Below are 21841 nucleotides of genomic sequence, written 5' to 3'. Positions count from 1 at the left end.
AAAACAGCGAAAAAAATATCACAGGAAAAGATTTTTTTTTACTAGTGTTTACTAGTCGGAATTTAAAAAAAAACATCCGACGTCTCTATTGCGGGGGCCCCTCTTTTGTGGAGGCCCCGGGGCTGCCGCCCCGGTTGCCCCTCCGGTTGTCCTCCCTTAAATCCGGCCCTGGCGGTGACTCCTATTTATTTTCACGCTTTTTTATTTTTAGTATTAGTCGTTATAGTGGCCACGGTTATACATACTCTGTGAAATTTTCAAGTATCTATCTATTGTGGTTCTTGAACCATAATAGATAGATACTTCGTTCTGTCCGTCTGTCACAGGGCTCTATCTCTTGAGATAGAGCCCTGTGACAGACGGACAGACAGCGGAGGCTTAGTAATAGGGTTCCGTTTTTACCCTTTGTGCACGGTACCCTAAACACACAGTGAGAAACAGTTTATTACAATAAAATAATTAATAAAATAAAAAAATATATTTTTTTGTAGAAGCCTGTAGAGACACAGTAACTCAATTTGTCAGTTACAATATTTATCTTATGTCACTAGTTGACCCAGCAAACGTGTTATAAATAAAAAAATGTTAAGGTTCACCCTTTATCACTTAGAGGTATGAAAAATACATAGTAGCCGATTCTCAGACCTGCTGAATATGCATATAAAATTTGGTGAATATCGGTAAGGCCGTTTCGGAGGAGTACGGTAACTAACATTGTGACACGATCATTTTATACATAAGATTAGCGAATCGGAACACTGTGAAAGTAACTTGATGAGAACATTCGAGAAGTTCACCTTTTATATCCCCTATATTTACAATAAAGTATGAATAAATCATAGATTAGTAAAGATTAATCACTCCTAACAGGAAAATATAACCAGTTTTGACAATTGAAATTGTCTATTTTCGTATTTGAAAAATATTAAAAAATATTAAAATGTAGTTTTTAGAGCATGTACGAATGAAACGATATTTCTCCGCAGTTTTTCTTCGATTTCGTGTTTTTGCACCACCTTACTGCACATATCGGCATTGTTCCGCGTAAATTACACCATGACAGCGATAAAATGGCTGATACATGTCAGCTATTTAACGGCTTACGCGGCGAGATATATATATACTTATTTATGGAAATGTGATGTTATATTAAAATTATATTATATAATATTATATTAATATTATTAATATTATATTATATTAAAATTTATTGGTGATGTTATATTAACAATGCATTTAACTCGGTTGACGTTAAAAATGCATTTAACTCTGTGGACCGCAGCACTCTACTCCACGAAATTAAAACAATTGTCCCAGAAGTTTTTCCATTTTTATTTCAGTGTTATGGTACTCCAACCCATCTTTTATATAAGAACAACTTAATTGAGTCTGCGGTCGGATGTCAACAAGGAGACCCACTTGGGCCAGCCATTTTTAGTCTAGCCATTCATCCCATTATTTCGAAACTAAATTCAAAATTGAACATGTGGTATCTGGATGACGGGACCTTAGGAGGCGATGCAACTACCGTTTTTGATGATTTTACCTTCCTATTATATGGTTTAAAAAAAATTGGTCTTGAGTTGAATTTTTCGAAATGTGAACTTTTTATTAATGAATTATTATCTGTTCCTGCCAGAGAAATGATTTTACAAAAATTTTTTTCTTTGTCATCTGATATAAAAATTGTAGGAAAATAATCATTGCGCCTCCTCGGTTCTCCCGTTTTAGAAGATTCTATTCAACCTTTTTTCGACGAACTCTTGTCAAAATTTGATATAATTTCTGAACGTTTAGGCAATATTAAAATACACATGGCTTATCACATTATTCGATCTTGTATTTTTGTTCCCAAATTTACATACTTTTTAAGATGTTGCCCAGCATGGAAGTTTTTAAATTCTCTGTCAGTATTGGATTCTCATATTTTGAGGATATTATCAAACATATTGAATTGCAATTTGGATGATAGATCTTGGTCCCAGGCCTCTTTACCTATACGTTTTGGAGGTCTTGGTATCAGGAAAGCTACATCCGTTGCTTTACCGGCATTCCTGTCTTCTGTGCACGGTACGAGTTATCTGTTCCAAAAAATAACGAATTCTTCATTAGGTCTTACAGAAATCTCGTACTGTGAAGAAGCCAGGAATGCTTGGCACTCAGCTTGCCCAGGTGTATCTCTACCTGTAGATCTGAATGTGCAAAGGCTTTGGGACGAGCCGCTTTGCAGAATAACACACACCTCATTGGTAAACTCAAGTGTCAGTTCTGCTGAGCGTGCTCGTCTCCTGGCCGTTTCTGTTAAGGAATCAGGATTTTGGCTTCATGCAACACCGTCCAACAACTTAGGGTCAGTGTTAGACAATACATCATTTACCATTGCTATCGGCTTGCGACTAGGTTTACCTTTAATTCATCCACATTGTTGCCCTTGTGGAGTTCAGGTAGACCATTTGGGACACCACGGCCTATCTTGTCGTCGTAGCGCCGGTCGCCAATCGCGCCATGCTGCCCTCAATGATGTCATCCGCAGGGCTCTTGCTACTGTCAACGTACCGGCACAATTAGAGCCGAACGGTGTTGTACGAGACGATGGTAAGAGGCCTGACGGCTTGACTTTAATTCCTTGGAAGAATGGGAGGTGTCTTGTGTGGGATGCTACGTGTGTCGACACAATGGCACCATCCCATCTTCAACTATCTTCTAGGGCAGCTGGTGTTGTGGCTACCGATGCGGAAATACGCAAACTGCAGAAATATGCTAGTCTCAGTCGAGACTATATATTTCTGCCGTTTGGTGTAGAGACGATGGGGCCGTGGGGTTCTGACGCTCGATCTTTTTAAAACACCTTTCAAGGTGTTTGATCGAGTGCACCCACGACCAAAGGGCTGGCGTTTACCTCGGGCAAAGAATTAGCTTTGCTATTCAGCGAGGTAATGTCGCCAGCGTTTTGGGGACTCTTCCAAGAGACAACAATTTGGATGAAGCTTATTATATTTAACTATTTTATTATAAGTATTTTTATAGCCTGTTTCATATATTATTTTGTACTTTTTTTATTACGTTAATATTGTAAATAATTAAATGTAACTTTTATGGAATAAATAATTAAACATATCTGCAAATCTTGGTCTGTTCTATTGTTCTCAAAGGCGTGCAAGGGTGGGCCCACATCAATCGATCGATCGATTCGAAATTAGATCAATGTCGATCGTCAGTTGATACTAGTTAATGCCTCTTATTGACCGGATCAATCAATATTGAAGGTCCCTTCTGATAACTTAGATATAATAACCAGCACCAAACATTATTTAATTATTAAAAAAATATTTTTGAACATTATTCAATTTGGTAACAAACATACCACTATATTACATAGAGGTACCAAACGAGCAGTCCTTCTGTTGGTAAGTGGCCACCGCCGCCGTTGGTACTTACAAGGATACTCTTACCAAAACCCTTCAAATCAGAACACTGCAGCGTTGGTCTCTGTTGTTCTACAGTACAAATTAGTGTAGTGGTGCTGCCTTAGCACAGTTTTCGAAAAACTTAGTATATCAGCCACGTTTATCATATATCTCAGACCCTCTTCCCAAAGGGACTAAAACATGATTTTCTCCCCCTAGGCTAGGTGTACTTGGAAAGTTGTCGTGATCTGATATTCTCAGTACGGACCTTGCATATTGCATTTATGGATTACGGACATTGCATTGCATACAAGACATAGAGAAAACATTGATAGCGTGATTCAGAAACATGTGGCGACATGTCTTGACGTGACTTGATACCAGAATTAAAAACTTCAGGTTAAAGTAAGTGATCACAGTACAGGTCTGTGATAGTGATCGACCTTTCGTTAGAATCGGTTCGGATCGGCGGTTAGAATCCTACATAAATCTGTCTTCTCGATAACAAAAAAAAGGTTATGTTAAGCCTCGGTTGCAATCCTCATTGCTAAGTAGAGGACCTCGACATTTTTATCTTAAGGCAACCGGTCCTCTGAACGCGGTGCCAATGTCGGACGCTGACCTGGAGAGCTTTACACTCATACCTTCATTCATGTGTTATTATTCTTATTATTTTTATAATATCAGAGTAGCAGAGGAGCATGCAGTCCACCTGATTGTAAGTGGCTACTACCACCCATGGACATCTGTGATCTTTCCCAGATAAGATTAGATTCCTACGGCCACAGATGCGCCGCTACCACTGAGGAATAAGTACCGCACCCTTCAAACCGGAACACAGCAACGTTTAACACGTTCCCTGCGGCACAGATTTTTCTGTACTTTCCATTACTGCGTTACGAGTTGTTTTAAACCTCGTCCTATATCCGACATTGTGGCGGCACGAGGCGTGTTAAATCCCACCGCCCGAAGGAGACTAAAATCCTTTTTTTGGCGCCAAATAAGACAAAATCGACGGCTTTTGTCTTGATTATTATTAACAATGAGTTGATTAACCTAAAACTGCCGCCGCCCTTGGTTAAATTCGTTACTTTAGATTCTATGGGTAAAATAAAATGTGGGTCTAATGCACCTCGGACCGCACTGAAAAATGGCAGGTTTCCATATAATTTAGTGATGGGAAAATAAATATCGATTTTATTTTATTGTTTTTATTTATCAACGTTATGGACAGAATGAATACAAAAAGGGGAAAAGTTATGGATGTTTTTCATTGAAACATTTCAGACAATAAGGTTTTTTGCAAACAGTGCATTCCGTGAGATTTTTTTTTTTGGTTTTTTTGTCTGCCTCACGACATGTCAAGAATGTGCGGAGTTTTTCGTAGCATCCGACACATCTCTTCTTCTTTGGACCCTTATCGAGATGATGTGCTTTCTTTGCAGTGGATTCTGAAAAGTAGGAGCGAGTAGAGTAGGGTAAAGAGTAATCGGAATACTCGGTAACGATTTTGCCTACGTTTCCTATATCAATAATGTAGCTACTTAACTTTTGTTTGAACCATAACAGGAAACGTAATTATCTATAATATAATTTCTTACTATACGGATATACGCCTAGCCTGCCAAGTCTCACTACTGGACTTTCACCTAGACAGAGTATATTTGTCACTTACCTGTTTTTGAAATATCTTCCTGTATTCTGATTCTGGCTCAGATTTTTCAACCGGTTTTTCTTCATCTTCCTCCATGATCAACTTTTTTCGGCAACGTTTCGACATGATAATTTTCAACATAAAGACAGCGGTCCTACTTCGTCGCTACGCAGCCTCGACTGCGTTGCACAACACTAACCACGTGAAGCTAGCGTGGGGTGCGGTACGAGGTGCGTGGGGAAACGAGGCGTTCCCAACCTCGTTCCGCACTGTGTTAGCATTATTATTTGTTCAGTGCGGTACGAGGTCTAACAAACCCGACATTAGGTTGGTGTACCATAGAACTAGGAATCAGTAGCACATCACAAACATATAGTTATCACTCTCCTACACTGAACCAGACGGAAGTTATGCCTCTCGCACCACAGAGAAGTTAAAGTTTTTTCTTACCGCTATAACGACCAGACATGGACGAGGTGTTTTAAGCCGCGTTCCGCAGCTAACGTGTTAACACAGCTGTTATTAGGCAGAAAAGGTGTTGCGTTGATGCCGCCGGAGTTGAACCATAGAGAGTTCTACCACCTTTAAATATGATACCTTTAAATACCGTTATTGATTTGATGCCATGCAGGCACAATAACTGTCGTCTTTCCTGAGGTTGCTGGCTAGGCGGCAGAGGCTGTCACTCTTGCTTCCTGCAACCCCGACGACCGTCTTTTAATCACCTCTTACAACAAGCAGGTTAATCCGTTCTATTATGGTACCGAGATTACAGAGACATCGATCCCCACACTTTTTTTTATAATATAAGAGTAGCAGACGAGCATGCAACCCCAGATAGGATTAGATATACCTACCTGAGGTCGGCCACAGATGCGCCGCTACCCCCGAGGACTAAGCTGGAACGCCTCGGAAAAGTCTGTCTCCCTTACCACACCTTCGTCGTGCGAACGTTAATCAAACAATTTACTTTATAGCATGGCTTGGAATATGCTTCTCTTTAGGGCAAGGAAACAGGAAAACAAAGGTATGCAACTAATTAGCTATAATTTATATGATATCATCACTTGCATAACAAAACACGTCATAATTTGTTATAAAATAAATGATTTTCCTCATTATATTTTGACATGTGCGTTATGAGCACTTGGGTTTTTTAGATAATGTTTGTTTTTAATACAATTTGCAACTAAGATAACCTTTTATCATTTAACTTTGTTGGCTTGTTTTTCGCACGTAAAATATATTTTCGCTATTCAAATATCGATTGGTGACAAATTACATTAGGCATTATACATAATTATGTGTATGTGTATATGTATTTCGCACGTAAAATACCGGTTGTGTTCCGCTGGAGATCCCGTAGTTCTCCACCAAACACCGAAGACGGCTACCGGGAGGGTTTTAGTGCGGTATAAGCAAATAACCCGGCGTCACTCCCGTGGCGTCGTACATTATTGATATAGGAAACGTAGGCAAATAGTTACCGAGTACTCCGATACTCTTTACCCTAATCTACTCGCTCCTACTTTTCAGAATCCACTGCAAAGAAAGCACATCATCTCGATAAGGGTCCAAAGAAGAAGAGATGTGTCGGATGCTACGAAAAACTCCGCACATTCTTGACATGCCGTGAGGCAGACAAAAAAACCAAAAAAAAAATCTCACGGAATGCACTGTTTGCAAAAAACCTTATTGTCTGACATGTTTCAATGAATCGATATTTATTTTTCCATCACTAAATTATATCGAAACCTGCCATTTTTCAGTGCGGTCCGAGGTGCATTAGACCCCACTTTTTATTTGATCCATAGAATCTAAACTAACTAATTTGACCAAGGGCGGCGGCAGATCTAGGTTAATCAACTCATTGTTAATAATAATCAAGACACAAGCCGTCCATTTTATCTTATTTGGCGCCAAAAAAAGGATTTTAGTCTCCTTCGGGCGGTGGGACTTAATATGCCTCGTGCCGCTGGGAACGTGTTAAATAAGGAACAACTTACGGCCCTCGACTCCTCCTGATATAACTAAAACTAGTATACTTAATGCTATAAGAGAATACATCGTTTCTATGAAATATCACACACTCGTCCTCAAAGCAACACTTGTAATAACTGAATGAAACTTTTGGATTATATATATTGTTATAAATGGGAAACTACATAGATGTCACTACTGTGTCTAAAATGCTAAGCAAAGAGAATATAACCACTACGATGCTAAGCTGGCCGAATAGAAAGAAGAAATGGTTGATGACCTCGATGACGATAACAGGAATGACAGATGGGACAGATGTCTAAAAACTGTGGCGTGGTTATTGAGAATTGTTTCTTTAGAATTGGCTTATTGTTTATAGAAAAGCGTGTTGGATATGTCAATGTTGTAATATTACCGCACCATTAAATATTGTTCTGGTTTATGGTCATGTTTCCCCTAATTTATCTCCGATTCTAATATCAGAAGTGGGATAGGATCCACGTGATTCTATCCCACACGCCCCTTAAAGATTTCAGACCGCGTTTATCGGCAAAGTCGAGACCAACAGAGAAGCTGGTATCGTGGCCGTATGCTCAAGGATAGATTGGTCCGCTCAACGGAGAGACGACGGGTGGACTTGCGCCGGCGTGGATGATACTGCCTTTGTCTGAATCGGTCACGCGATCACTGACGCTTGAGACTTAAGTAAGATGTATTTGCTGGTAAAGTGGATATGCTTTCTACTGCGGCATCATCCATGGTAACATAACGCCATTCATTGGATTGGTAACACGGTAAAATCAAATCAACATTTTCATATTTCCGCTATTGGTCCAAACATGTTTATTGTGTGTGTGGTGTGTGAAAATTGTAAGGATTCGTCGAAATAATGCATTTCACGTGTGAACGCGCCCGAAAGATGTAATAATTACAAAAATACAATTATCCAGTTAACTTTTAGATGGTCAATTACAAATACCTTAAAAATGATTTATGAATATCCGATAATTGTTATGCACCGAAATTCTGTACCTTGCCGACATAAGTAAAGGTCAGGATTGGCCGAGCTATGATGATGTTAAAGCCTTTGTTGAATCCGCTGCACCAAATAATGTTTAATAACTTCTATAGTTCGTATGCTTGGTTAGTTATGTTTGCAGGTAACAAGCTCAGTCGACATATTAAACGTTTCAAGCTAGCATGTGGATCATCATCAGATGGTAGTATTTATGCTGCATGGGCGGTTCGAGTTGAGATCCCCGGTATTATGGCAATTCAAGACAAGTGTTGAGGAAATACACCATTCATGGTGCGGAGAGTGGTGTCTTTATGTTTCCGCTATAGTTTTCATTATGAACAACCTGTAATGTATGTTGCTGGAGTTGGGCTTTTGTACTCATGTTTTTATGGACATTTACCATGTCGCCAAACGTCAAAACGTCCATGTATGATGTATGATGCAATCGTCGAATCTTCATAGAAGTTAAAACGAAATTCTTCACCATCTATTTAATTTTAATTGCTATAATAGCGCTATACTATTGCTAGTGCTATTTTATTAAGTTCTGAACCTGCATATGGGGATTTTCTGTGTAAAATGTTTTTAATGCCTGCCGCTAAATTAATTATTAACGGGTTGGAATTTTGAGATACTTTTGTAAGGTCAAAGTGACAGCACAGCTTCCTCGCAACCACTCTTTCTCATTATTAATTAAATTGAATTGAACTCGTTCGTTTCTTGGTTCATTTATTGAACTTGTGAATTTAAAAATACTTCACAGCATCGTTAAAAAAAAAGTTTAACATGTACTGTGTGTCATTTATATGAATAAAGTATGATCGTTCGTTCTACTATTCTTGTTCTTTGTTAAATTTGATGAAACTGTAAACATTAATTCTCATTATTTAGTGAGCCGTACTACTCCATGTAACATTTACATGGATGGCATGGCTTACTACCAAAACTTCAATGAACTACCGGTCATATTATTATTCGATGGTCTGTTTGAAAGGAAGTTTCGTACAATTTTGACAACTGCAGGTTTTGGTAAAATTTAAATTGTTCGTTTTTATACATCTAAATTGTGTACATTGGCAAACATAAGTTTTGGTCAGGTACGGCCGAGCTCGTGTTGGTTCTAGATAAAGATAGGTGTTTTTCAAAACTTACCTTGTTTCTGACTTAACGACGAGAGATTGGTGAGTTATAAAGCGTTAATTGTTAAATGCAATATGTAGTGACGTCCGAAATTTGTGAATTGGCTCTTTCAGCAAGTCTGTGATATGCAACGCGTCAAACCTAAACTATAGTTTTGACAGGGGTGTTGTCAGTACTTGTCATGGTCAAAAGTAGTGAGTATACTGTACTTCATTTTCAACATCACGACGGAAATGACCATTCACTTGTATTTTTTTACTCTGCATTCAACTATATTACACCGATGACATACAGTGCTATGTGTAGCCCAACCATCAAATTTTGGCATATGAGTTTCTACCTGTTAAGAGCCTGACGAACCAAGAAGCTTGTGTAAGCTGACTTGCACTATTTCCCTATTACACACTACTTTCGTGTAATGTACATAAACCATGTTGTAATAATTTATTCTCAATGTACAGGTATATGACACATTGGCATGTGGTGCCTACGCCGAATTGTACGTGCGCTGATGGATGTGCACTATCCGCTGCAGGTCTGCGCGGGCGCTGCGCTGCCGAGTGCAGTGGTCCCTGTCACACGCTGTTGAGCGTTGCCATGTGCTGCGGGTGCAGCTTGCCCAATGCTTGTGAGCTGCACTAGAAGCTGCAGCATTGGGGGCGCTGTCGAGGGCCAATAGCCGGTGTGAAAACTGACGGGCGCTGCAGATTTTTTATTTTTCCTCCATGTGTATAATAAGCTAACGAAGTGCCTATGTTATACACATATGGGTAACCCATGATATGCGAACGACGTGCCTATGTCATGTGGTCATTTGTTTTTATTTTTTTTCGTCTGTTATACATATTTAGCTAACACATGATAAGCTAACGACGTGTCTATGTCATGTGGTCATTTACTTTTATTTTGTCTCTTATACACATGTGGGTAACCCATGATATGCTAACGACGTGCCTATGTCATGTGGTAATTTACTTTTATTTTGTCTCTTATACACATGTGGGTAACCCATGATATGCTAACGACGTGCCTATGTCATGTGGTAATTTACTTTTATTTTGTCTCTTATACACATGTGGGTAACCCATGATATGCTAACGACGTGCCTATGTTATGTGGTAATTTGTTTTTTATTTGCAGTACTATGTACCTAAACTATGCTAACGTCGTGCCTATGGTTTATGTCTAGTTGCGCGATTGTGAGTAACTATGCTACACAGTCATTACAGTGGGAAAACTGAGTATTCTATTTTTCGTTTTCTATTTTCAGACTTAAAAAGTAGAGATTTATGTCTATAAAACTCTACAATCAGCTGTGCGCAGACAGATGCGAGAACGCCACAATGTCAGGATGGCCGTGTTATAAATGGGAAACTACATAGATGTCACTACTGTGTCTAAAATGCTAAGCAAAGAGAATATAACCACTACGATGCTAAGCTGGCCGAATAGAAAGAAGAAATGGTTGATGACCTCGATGACGATAACAGGAATGACAGATGGGACAGATGTCTAAAAACTGTGGCGTGGTTATTATTGTTTATAGAAAAGCGTGTTGGATATGTCGATGTTGTAATATTACCGCACCATTAAATATTGTTCTGGTTTATGGTCATGTTTCCCCTAATTTATCTCCGATTCTAATAATATCATATATATGCCTACTTTCAGTTAAATGCCACTAATTATCTACTGTTTATTATTATTTTATGAGTATCTGACGACCATATATATTTTTCCCCAATTTATTTCCTCACAATTTAGGTTATTACTACAATATTAAATATACCTTGTGTTATAAACCAGTTTAAATTATTGTAGTATTATATAGGATTATTTTAATTAATTATTTCGTGTTATTATCATGATGCGTTATTTTTATAATATTATGTTCTTATTTATGTGTCGGAAACGGTCATTAGTTTGGACGTAAACGAAGCGCGGCATGAGTTTCGATAGATGGCAGCACCATCGCGATGACGTCAATCGACACCGGAAATCAGAGATGCGTGCCTGGGATTTGAACCTCGGACCCCTCGATCGAGAGGCCAAGTTTCTTAACCACTGGTTATCACTGCTTTTTACACTCATCAACGACTATCTTAGTCCTCAGGAGTAGCAGCGCATTTGTGATTGGGTCAAGTAGAACCCTCGTTCCATGGTTTACAGATGTCCATGAACGTCGTCGCTGTGGTTCCGGGACCAGAATAGGGCTACAGTATCCCCTGCCTGCCGTAAAAGGCAACTAAAAGGGGCTGCGGGGCGACGATGTGTGTGGCCGCATACCGTCGTATACAATAGACGATGTAGCGAGCAGCATGCTCACCTGGACTCCGGTTGCGTTCCTTTGGAGATCCCGGAGTCCTTTACGCAGCGCCGAGGACGGCCACCAAGGGGGGTTTAGTGCGGTAAAAGTCCCACATAACTCTATGTCGCTCCCACGGCACCGAGTACCTTTCGAAGATTTCCCCCTCGAAAAAAAGATGTCCATGAACGAAAGTGGCCACTTACCATTAAGTAAAGTGCTCATTTGCTACTCCAATCTTATTATAATTGGACAAATGGGTATCCCACACGAAGGGTTCTGTACCACCAAATTTTCATTTGATTTTGACTGATTGATTTAACTTTGAATTTAACGATACTTTGGCAAATATACATATTCTTACTATAAAATATATTATAATAGAAAGGATAATGATAAAGGAAAAAGGAAATAATAAAGATTAATATATAAAGAGTCTTTATTTCGTTTTTATTACGTTAACCGAAAAAGTTTAGTTTTTGAACGCAGTAATTAACTTACCTCACATAATTGAAACGTTTCTTTTATTACCGTCACATGTGTAAAAGCAAATATTTCATTTATAAAGGTTCCATATTGTCTAGAATCCAGCCCATAAACTTCGTTACGTCAGTGTACACTCCTGGGAAGTCTGATCCGCATCTGTTGGGTCCATGTGAAACAAGGCCGTATTGGACGAATCTGTTCACATTGTTATACGTCGCTGGAAGAATCAACGGACCGCCTGAATCGCCGTTACAAGAGTCCTTGTTGTACGTTCCAGCGCATAACTGGTTTTCAGTCGCGTCCGGTTCCCCAGGTTTTGCGTATCTAAAAATTTAAATGAATTGACGATGTTAGGCTAGTAGTTAAAACATTTAATTGCATATTAATCGGAATCTGAGCTTTCCAGGCGCACGTCTGACTTTTCAACGTTATTAGCATATCATAAAATAATTATCACTTATTATAATGCTGTACAAGAGTACTTAGAGGTAAGTAGAAAATAATTTGCACTTGGTTAGTGCGATGGACTGTGTCCTTAAATTCCTGTCAGCCGGGAGGACGCCCGTACCAAAATTTGACAAGTAAACATGTTATTGGGTGAAATATTTAAATTTTTTTACAGCGTATTTTTAGGAAGTCTGTGTGAGATTCTTTTTTCTATTCATTTGACAATCGTCAAGTCAAGGCTTAAATTCTGGTGCTGCTGTTAAGCTAGGCTTTAGTACACCAGGTTAAGTGTATTCTAATTCGCTCCAGTCGATCTGAAATACATATCTACCAATTCGGTAATCCAACAAAACCTACGTACATATTATATAAACTGCTGCATTCTTCAGCAGTTTTAATGGGGATGGAGACCTCGAGGAGAATTGGAGAATCTGTTCCATTTTCAGTGATCCCCCAGCCAGTGACAGTAGCTTGCTCATTAGCCAGCGGCTTGCTGCGTAACTGTGCTGTTTTCGGCAAACAGATAGGGTCGACGTTTGCTGTAAAACGACGTACAAAAGCAAAATTATTGGAACTAAAAAAAGTTCTGGAAAAGTGAATTCTGGGTGCCAATTCGCATAATCCTTCTCCATCGTGTCTTCTCTTAGACCAGTGCTTAGCAGTGGGAGCTTAAGTTATGGCGGCAGGGGCAATCTAGGGTCCAAGGGTGGTCACTGCCACCCTGCCGTAGGGCAAATCTAGGAGATTGCCTACACACAACACAATTAAGAAGGCAATTAAGGGTCATCCACACCCTTACACCCTAGTTTGCCTCTACGGCAAGTGTTTGAGTAGCTTAAGGCTATTGGACATTCCAGATTTTCATTCAAAAGATTTTCATCCCGCTTTCTACTGACAACATTTTGGATTGATTAACATCAACATCATCAACCTATTATTGCCCCACTGCTGGGCATGGGTCTCCTCTCAGAATGAGAAGGATTAGGCCATAGTCTACCGCGCAGGCCAAGTGCGTATTGACAGATTTCACATACCTTTAAGTTTTTTTTATAAATCTCTCAGGTAAGCAGGTTTCCTCACGATGTTTTCCTTCGCCGTTTAGTAAGTGATATTTAATTTCTAATATGCCAATAACTTCGACAAATCAGAGATGCGTGCCTGAGATTTGAACCTCGGACCCCGCGATCGAGAGGCCAGGTTTCTTAACCATTAGGCTATCACTACCCCTTTGAGTACGGAACTTAAAATGGCAATAAACAAGTCATTCAGGCTAAATGATTTATGAAACCTATAACTACGTAGTTGTGGTCTGAATACGCTTTGAGTGATACTTACGGTGTCCAAACTCAATAGGAACACCAACTCGAAGCAGCGCAATATCATTGACTACTGTAGGCAAGCCGTGATAATCTTTGTGTACTATGCTTTTTTCTACTGGAACATCCGAAAAGTAAATAAATAATTTGACGAGATCAGGAAATTATGAACCTTAATTATACAGGACTGATGTTGAGAGAAGCCTATAAACCCCTTTGTGATATGACTCCGACGGCACCACCCCCACTCTTATCTCTGTCTAATAACAGCAATGTTTAGCGCTTTTATTTGAAACTATTTGAAGGGTGTGGTAAGGGAGACATAATTTGCCGATGCATTTCAGTTTAGCCCGCCGGAATAGCAATGCACCTGAGGCTAACCTTAGATGGAAATCTGCCCTTGTCTAGGGTCCATCGCAGATGTCCATGGGCGGCAGTTGCTACTTAACATCAGGTTGACTGGATGCTCATCTGCTACTTATTTACTATTTATATAGACAAGTAATGTGTACTGTTAGCAAATTCAAGAAGGAAGTCAGTTGAAACATTTTGTGTTTCAACTGCGAAGATCTATTTCAGGTTAATAATAGTGGTGTTAACTGTTCTAGTTCGCGCTTCTATTCTAGTTCGCGTACTAAAGAATTAGACATACCTACATGGGAATGAAATGTACCGAAAAACATTACCCTCCGCGGGTAAATAAGTACCTGAATATAATTTGTGCAGGTGCCGTCCTGACAGTCGTACTCTTCATCGATATTGTATTCACCAACACGTACTCCCGCGATGCTCTTATTATATACACAATGCGCCGCTGTGAGGACGTAACGTTTGTTGATTATACTGCCTCCACATTTGAACGCAAAGCCATCACCTGGAAGAATTGTATACTTATATAAGATACCTAGATACCTTACGTAATGCACAATCATTCCATTCCTTCAAAAATCTCGTTAAATCGCATTATCCACAGCTCTTACTTTGTCTTCATCCCTGTTTCATTGCTTGAATATTCCATTACTTTTCTTTAATTTTAAAATGGTTATAATTCCTTTATATGTTTTGTTCCTTCTCCTGTAATTGTTGTATGTTCTATCTTATCTTCAATTTACTCCCAAACTTACCAAAGATTGAGAGTAAATTGAAGATGTTGTTTTGAAACTGGACTCTAATTTGCACGCTACTATTTTAATTCATCCCAACTTTATCTCCCCACCGTAAGGTTGTCTGGAAGAAGTCACTGCTTAGCGATAAGGCCGTCTTTGGTATTGTCGTAAATTTGTATCTTTGTTTATTATTTCATTTCGTGGGTACAAAAAAGTTATATTATTATAAAAACGGCAGTGTTCAACTGCTGTGTTCTAGTTTCAAATGTGGTAATAGAGATAACTTTTCCGAGACATTCCAGCTTAGCTCTCAGGGATTGCGGCGCATATGTGCCCCGCCTCAGGTGAGAATGTTATCTTATTTGGTGTAGATAAAAAAATAATGTTACACCATCTTGGGCTATCCGCCATATTATGTTTAAAATGTATAGCTGTGCATTGCCATCCAAACCAAACGTATATAAAAAAATCAACTTTTCGGTTTGGGTTAAGAATTTTTAAATTGAGTTGAAAAAATTCATCCTTACAAACAAAGGACTAACAAAGCAAGTTAAATTAAAGTTTGTAATAAATAAGTTTTGTCAGTTGAATCCAGTCTTATACAATATAGAATAATATGTGAACATGAACACCTATTTTGCGCAAGTATCCTTATGTGACTTTAGGGGCTATATTTTTCATCCATTGCAGGAAAACCTGTGCGTCACTACATAAATTCAACAATCAGGACAAACAGTGTTTATATTATACATATATGTGAGTAATTACATATAAAGTTAACCGGCGTGTTTTCCAATAATGATAGTATAAGGTAAGTAATTAGCTAAATAACGTTAAAGTTAAATGAATATTCAATAATTTGTTGAGTTATTTTACCTTAAGAAGTCAACAATATGGTTGGACTCTGGAGGCATCACCGTCGTTTTGCTCAATAAACAGCGGTACTGGCTGTGGTACGGGAGACATTCCTATCCGTGGTGATCCAAAGTCCTCAGTGGTAGCAACGCACCTGGTCGAGCTTAGGTGAGACTATGATCTTATCTGGGGTTGGCTACAGATGTTAATGAGCGGTAGTGGATACTCACCATCAGGTGGACTGCATGCACCTTTCCTTTTTTTTTGTTTACGAGGGGAAAACCATCAAAAGGTACCCGACGACGTGGGAGCGACGCCGGGTTATGTAGGATTCTTACCGCACTAAAACCCCCCCGGTCGGCCGTCCTCATCGCTTGGTGGGGAACTCCGGGATCTCCGATACCCCAATCGGGTTCTTTCCTGGGCGAGCAGTTTACGCTCCTCCCACACACCTGGTGTTTACAACGGTATGCGGCCACACACACCGTCCTCCTTCCCGGGGCTACTTGCTGGACGGTTCGACCTCCCACCCGCAACCCCAGAAGCCCCCTTTTAGTCGCCTCTTACGACAGGCAGGGGATACCGTAGCCTTATTCTAGTCCCGAGACTACAGGGACAGCATGCACCTTTCCTACTCATATAATATAAAAGAATAAAAATATTGAAAATCAAACATACTATAAGTTTCGTGGTTTTATAGAAATATCTTACGGGTATTGTGTGAGATGAGAGCCATCCACGGATATTCGAATAGGTCTGCTTTCTTGCCCCCAACTATCCGTGGGCCTTTGATATCCCCGCATGCAGTAGCCAAAAGGTTCAAGTTTGGGTGGTTATCTATTCGAGTATCTTCAGTTGTTCCGGTTGCTGGTACTTTCTGTTCTGTTGACGGGAATCTCGAGCAGCATACCTGTTTAGTAGAATCGTATTAAATACATTGTCATCGTTAACTCATTATTGTACCACAGTTGGGTACGGTCTTCTCCACCGCGCTGGCCAAGTGCGAATTGATAGACTTGTGCGAGTGTGAGTGGGTGAATAGTGTTTAACGTCCTGACAGATGTTAGACAGGCAGGTTCTACATTGCTCTGCCTGTCGTAAGAGGTGACTAAAAGGAGGCTTCCGGGGTTGCGGACGGCAAGAGTGGCAGATCAAACCGCCCGGCCAGCGACCCCGGGAAGGACGGCGGTATGTGTGGTCGCATACCGTCGTGCACACCAGACGGTGTGGTGAGCATCAAGCTGACCTGGGCGGAGCCCGACGGGGCACAGCGCTAAGAGGACTCCGGTTGCGTTCCGTTGGAGATCCCGGAGTCCTCTACGCAGCGCCGAGGGCGGCCACCGGGAGGGTTTTAGTGCGGTAACAGTCCCACATAACCCCGTATCGCTCCCACGGCACCGGGTACCTTTTGAAGGTTTCCCCCTCGTTAAAAAAAAAAAAGGTTCTACTTTGCTCATAAGCAATAAGGATCGAGAAAAATCAGAATTATCCTTTTATAATTCTGATTGATCTGATGACCTGATGATCCTTGTATGCAAGATCACAAGCGAAATTACATATATACATAACACACCCTTTATTAATAATAATCAGTCCATCTAATGTTTTGCCTATTAAACTGCTTTGTCTATCTCACTATTTTAACTTATTTGCCTACGAAGAAAATTTTTAGTAGGCAGAAATTGTTAAATTTCCTTTTTTGGTAGGCAACAGTTTAATAGGACGATTGGGGATAGGCGCTAAATGATTTATTAGTACAGTAATACCCCGACTTACGCTACCCCGACTTACGCGAATTCGGAGTTACGCGATTTTCAAATCCCGTCGATACGCCTATGGTTTGTGTGTCCCGATATTCCATATTATAATAAATAAGCTTACTAACCCTACAATTATTAATGTAATCATGTGTATCTGTTGCGCGAAGTCAACACAATCACAAGAAGACAAAACATTCGAAATCATACAATACGATGGTATATACATGCATACCCCGACTTACGCGAATTCGACTTACGCGGTTATCACTCGGTCCCACCAATCATGTAAGTTCGAGATATTACTGTACTGAGCGTGTATGGAAGCGAATTGATCAATAATACTCACCTTTGGTATTGGTCGTCTTGTGCTTCGGTCAAATCCACATGACGCAAGTTTGAATAACTGTGTCGTGGCTTGGTCTCTTTTATTTATTGCAAGGTAGAGGGCTGGAGGGCACTTGTCGTAATTCATGCAGTCACTGCATACTTCTGAGAACCACAGAAACAAAGGTTATTAAGTTTTTTTATAGGTATAACATAGTAGCAGACGAGCGTGCAGTCCACCTGATGGTAAGTGGCCAGTGCTGCATGGACATTTGTGATCAACCCCAGATAGGATTAGATATTCCTACCTGAAGTCGGTCACAGTTGCGCCGCTAACCCTGAGGACTAAGCTGGAATACCTCTGAAAAGTATCTCTCCCTTACCACACCCTTGAAACTAGAACATGGCAGTGCTTAACACTGCTGTTATTATACAGAAATATGTGTGGCGGTGGTGCCACCGGAGTGGAACCACAAAGGGTTCTATCATCTTAAAATATGTGATGATTCAGTTATAAGCAGTGATGACAGAAATTACTCTCCACTTGGGTATCACATGTTCGAAACCTAAGCAATTGAGTTTTCCAAGTTAATTCGAAGTTTAAAGTGGTAGAACCCTTGGTGGTTCGACTCCGGCGGCACCACCGCCACACCTACTTCTACCTAATAACAGCAGTGTTAGGCGCTGCTGTGTTCCGGTTTGAAGGGTGTGGTAAGGGAGACAGACTTTTCCGAGGCGTTTCAGCTTAGTCCTCAGGGGTAGCGGCGCATCTGTGCCGACCTCAGGTAGGATTATCTAATCCTATCTGGGGTTGATTACAGATGTCCATGAGCGGTAGTAGCCACATAACATCAGATGGAGTGCATGCTCGTCTGCTTCTCTTATATAATAAAAAAAAATATCACTTGCTTAACACAGTGAATGAAAATATCGTAAGGATAGAGAGGACCGAGAATTTTTAAACAAAAAGTGTGTGAAGTCTACCAACCCACTTGGCCAACGTGGTGGACTATTGACAGATGCTTTTTACTCTGAGAACTATGTCCAGGGGGATAGTATGCGATGCTTTGTGGTTCCACAACTTGTTATACCTAACTAGTATAACATAATATATAGTTATAATAATAGTGTCAAACGGTGTTATGTTTTGGTTTGGATGGTGTGGTAAGGAATGGATTCACGAGACATTCCTACTTAGTCCTCACAGGAATGCAATTGTGGCCGACCTCAGGTAGGACGGGTAGGTAGAGCTTCAAATCTATTCGGGCTGGAATAAAGGTGTCCATGGATGCTATTCACCATAAGGTGGATAGGAAGATGTCATTTATTACATGAACGGCATAAAAACGCTACCTCTATTTTTTAATTTTGTGTCTTTTCACTGCAAAGACCAACTGATCAATTACTTTAATTTTATCCTCTTACAATAATTTAATTAACATAACCACCTAAAGTATACTTCGAGAGGTTAAAATTCTCATCTAAAAACTCCACAAGTTGCCTGCATACAATACGTGTTGAGTTGGTACTTAATTTATTCAATTATTTTCCTCTTAGCTGTTGTACTGGGAAATCCAGTTTTTGGCCCACACATAAATATTTTTACACGTCTCGAACTCTACAAGATCAGGTCACACAGTTCATTTTGATTCACTGAGATGATAATGAAGATCATGCATACTTATATTTAGTTTGTTATTAAATTGTAATAAATGCAAATTTTAATGTGATTATACGGCATTTTTTATATTATTTTGTATAGAAATCGTATGTATGAGTAGGTATATATTTGCTATATATTTACGTATGTGGCCTTGAATTTTATAAGGTTGTCTAATAACCGTAGTATATTCATTGTTTTTGACCTCACGATTACTAATACAATTTCACACACTATAAGATGAACATACAACGATGTAAATTTTAATTAGATTTATATTTAGTATCGATAAACAAAGAACATTACATCTGATGTTATTCACAAAACTGTTATTACGAACAGAACAAAAATGTTCAAATTAAACCAAAAAACTGTATAAACATATGAGATATTTACATTATTTAGGTATATAACACCATTTTATATAAAAAAACAAACATTTATAAACAAAACGCTTAAAGCTGTTTATAAATAAACACTATAGGTACCTATTACCTTGCCTTTTAAGGGTTAATTATTTAGATAATTTTTTATTACAATCAAAATCAAAATACTTACGGCTCTGAACTGTAGTAACGCCTATAGTAACCAAAAACGCACTTAATGCTATAAAGGTATACATTTTATATGAATATTAAAGGATGTTGAGAAAATGCACGATCGTCTTCAAGTGCCGACCGACAATGACTGACTAAGGTGACTACGAAATATATATTTAAAAGAAACTCAAGATTTATAAAATTCCCATATGACATCATACCGGTCTAACTTATTCCAGTGATAGCCTTATTTAATATTGATAGACACTGACCTTATATGTTGCTTCGTTGATACGTTGTCTTTGTTTTAATTATATTCTTTTATCGCAAATAATTGACCAAACGACTCGAACTCGCAACGGAGGTTATCGTACTCTCAAATTAAGCTAATTAAATTTTTAATATTTAATTTTGTTATCGTAGAAGAAAATGGATCGTGAAAATTTTAATTGTCTACCCGTAGCGTAGACAGTTCGAATAGATAAACAAAAATCTCCAAGAAATTGCGGTTTCTTTGCGGTGACCAGGGCCGGATTTAGAGGTCTAGAGGCCTTGGGGCAACAAAGGAGTGCAGGCCCCCTGGCCCCAAATTATTTTCCGAATAAAATGAAAAAAATTTTCTGTTGAGTTTTTCAATAAATATTTTATTATGAAACGCAGGTAGATTCTTCTAGTGTTCAATTGTACAAAGTACTGTAGATAAAGGTAAAACAGCGAAAAAAATATCACAGGAAAAGATTTTTTTTTACTAGTGTTTACTAGTCGGAATTTAGAAAAAACATCCGACGTCTCTATTGCGGGGGCCCCTCTTTTGTGGAGGCCCCGGGGCTGCCGCCCCGGTTGCCCCTCCGGTTGTCCTCCCTTAAATCCGGCCCTGGCGGTGACTCCTATTTATTTTCACGCTTTTTTATTTTTAGTATTAGTCGTTATAGTGGCCACGGTTATACATACTCTGTGAAATTTTCAAGTATCTATCTATTATGGTTCTTGAACCATAATAGATAGATACTTCGTTCTGTCCGTCTGTCACAGGGCTCTATCTCTTGAGATAGAGCCCTGTGACAGACGGACAGACAGCGGAGGCTTAGTAATAAGGTTCCGTTTTTAGCCTTAAGAGCACGGTACCCTAAACACAGAGTGAGAAACAGTTTTCTTACAATAAAAGAATTCATAAAATAAAAATGTATAAATTTTTGTAAAGGCCTGTGGAGACACAGTAAGTCAATTTGTCAGTTACAATATTTTTCTTATGTCACTAGTTGACCCAGCAAACGTGTTATAAATAAAAAAATGTTAAGGTTCACCCTTTATCACTTAGGGGTATGAAAAATAGATAGTAGCCGATTCTCAGACCTGCTGAATATGCATATAAAATTTGGTGAATATCGGTAAGGCCGTTTCGGAGGAGTACGGTAACTAACATTGTGACACGATCATTTTATACATAAGATTAGCGAATCGGAACACTGTGAAAGTAACTTGATGAGAACATTCGAGAAGTTCACCTTTTATATCCCCTATATTTACAATAAAGTATGAATAAATCATAGATTAGTAAAGATTAATCACTCCTAACAGGAAAATATAACCAGTTTTGACAATTGAAATTGTCTATTTTCGTATTTGAAAAATATTACAAAATATTAAAATGTAGTTTTTAGAGCATGTACGAATGAAACGATATTTCTCCGCAGTTTTTTTTCGATTTCGTGTTTTTGCACCACCTTACTGCACATATCGGCATTGTTCCGCGTAAATTACACCATGACAGCGATAAAATGGCTGATACATGTCAGCTATTTAACGGCTTACGCGGCGAGATATATATACTTATTTATGGAATA

The 21841-nt window shown here is 39.2% G+C and overlaps 1 protein-coding gene across 1 annotated transcript; it reads right to left on the bottom strand.

Annotated features, from left to right (window-relative positions):
• Positions 1-11925: 11925 nt before the first annotated feature.
• Positions 11926-20174, bottom strand: LOC140742900 (phenoloxidase-activating enzyme 1-like). The gene is made up of 6 exons (XM_073073962.1): positions 20017-20174; positions 17821-17963; positions 16426-16624; positions 13773-14627; positions 12799-12976; positions 11926-12314 (listed from the first exon to the last, which is right to left on the bottom strand). The coding sequence occupies exons 1-4, from the start codon at positions 20078-20080 to the stop codon at positions 14371-14373; spliced, it is 663 nt and encodes a 220-aa protein (XP_072930063.1). The 5' UTR covers positions 20081-20174; the 3' UTR covers positions 11926-12314; positions 12799-12976; positions 13773-14370.
• Positions 20175-21841: the final 1667 nt, after the last annotated feature.

The sequence above is a fragment of the Epargyreus clarus genome, unplaced genomic scaffold, assembly GCF_041222505.1.
Source record: "Epargyreus clarus isolate Ecla_fem2 unplaced genomic scaffold, WU_Ecla_fem_2.2 ptg000006l, whole genome shotgun sequence".
Classification (NCBI taxonomy): domain Eukaryota; kingdom Metazoa; phylum Arthropoda; class Insecta; order Lepidoptera; family Hesperiidae; genus Epargyreus; species Epargyreus clarus.
The sequence above is the reverse complement of the archived record's forward strand: the minus strand, read 5'-3'. Positions and strand labels throughout refer to the sequence as shown.

What these genes read in the sequence shown, in the direction of transcription:
- LOC140742900 (XM_073073962.1), bottom strand. Translation starts at nt 20,080, where the DNA reads ATGTATACCTTTATAGCATTAAGTGCGTTTTTGGTTACTATAGGCGTT. An exon ending in CGTTACTACAGTTCAGAGCC is followed by an intron (nt 17,964 to 20,016) that starts GTAAGTATTTTG and finishes TGTGGTTCTCAG; the next exon opens with AAGTATGCAGTGACTGCATG. An exon ending in TCTCATCTCACACAATACCC is followed by an intron (nt 14,628 to 16,425) that starts GTAAGATATTTC and finishes CAATTCTTCCAG; the next exon opens with GTGATGGCTTTGCGTTCAAA.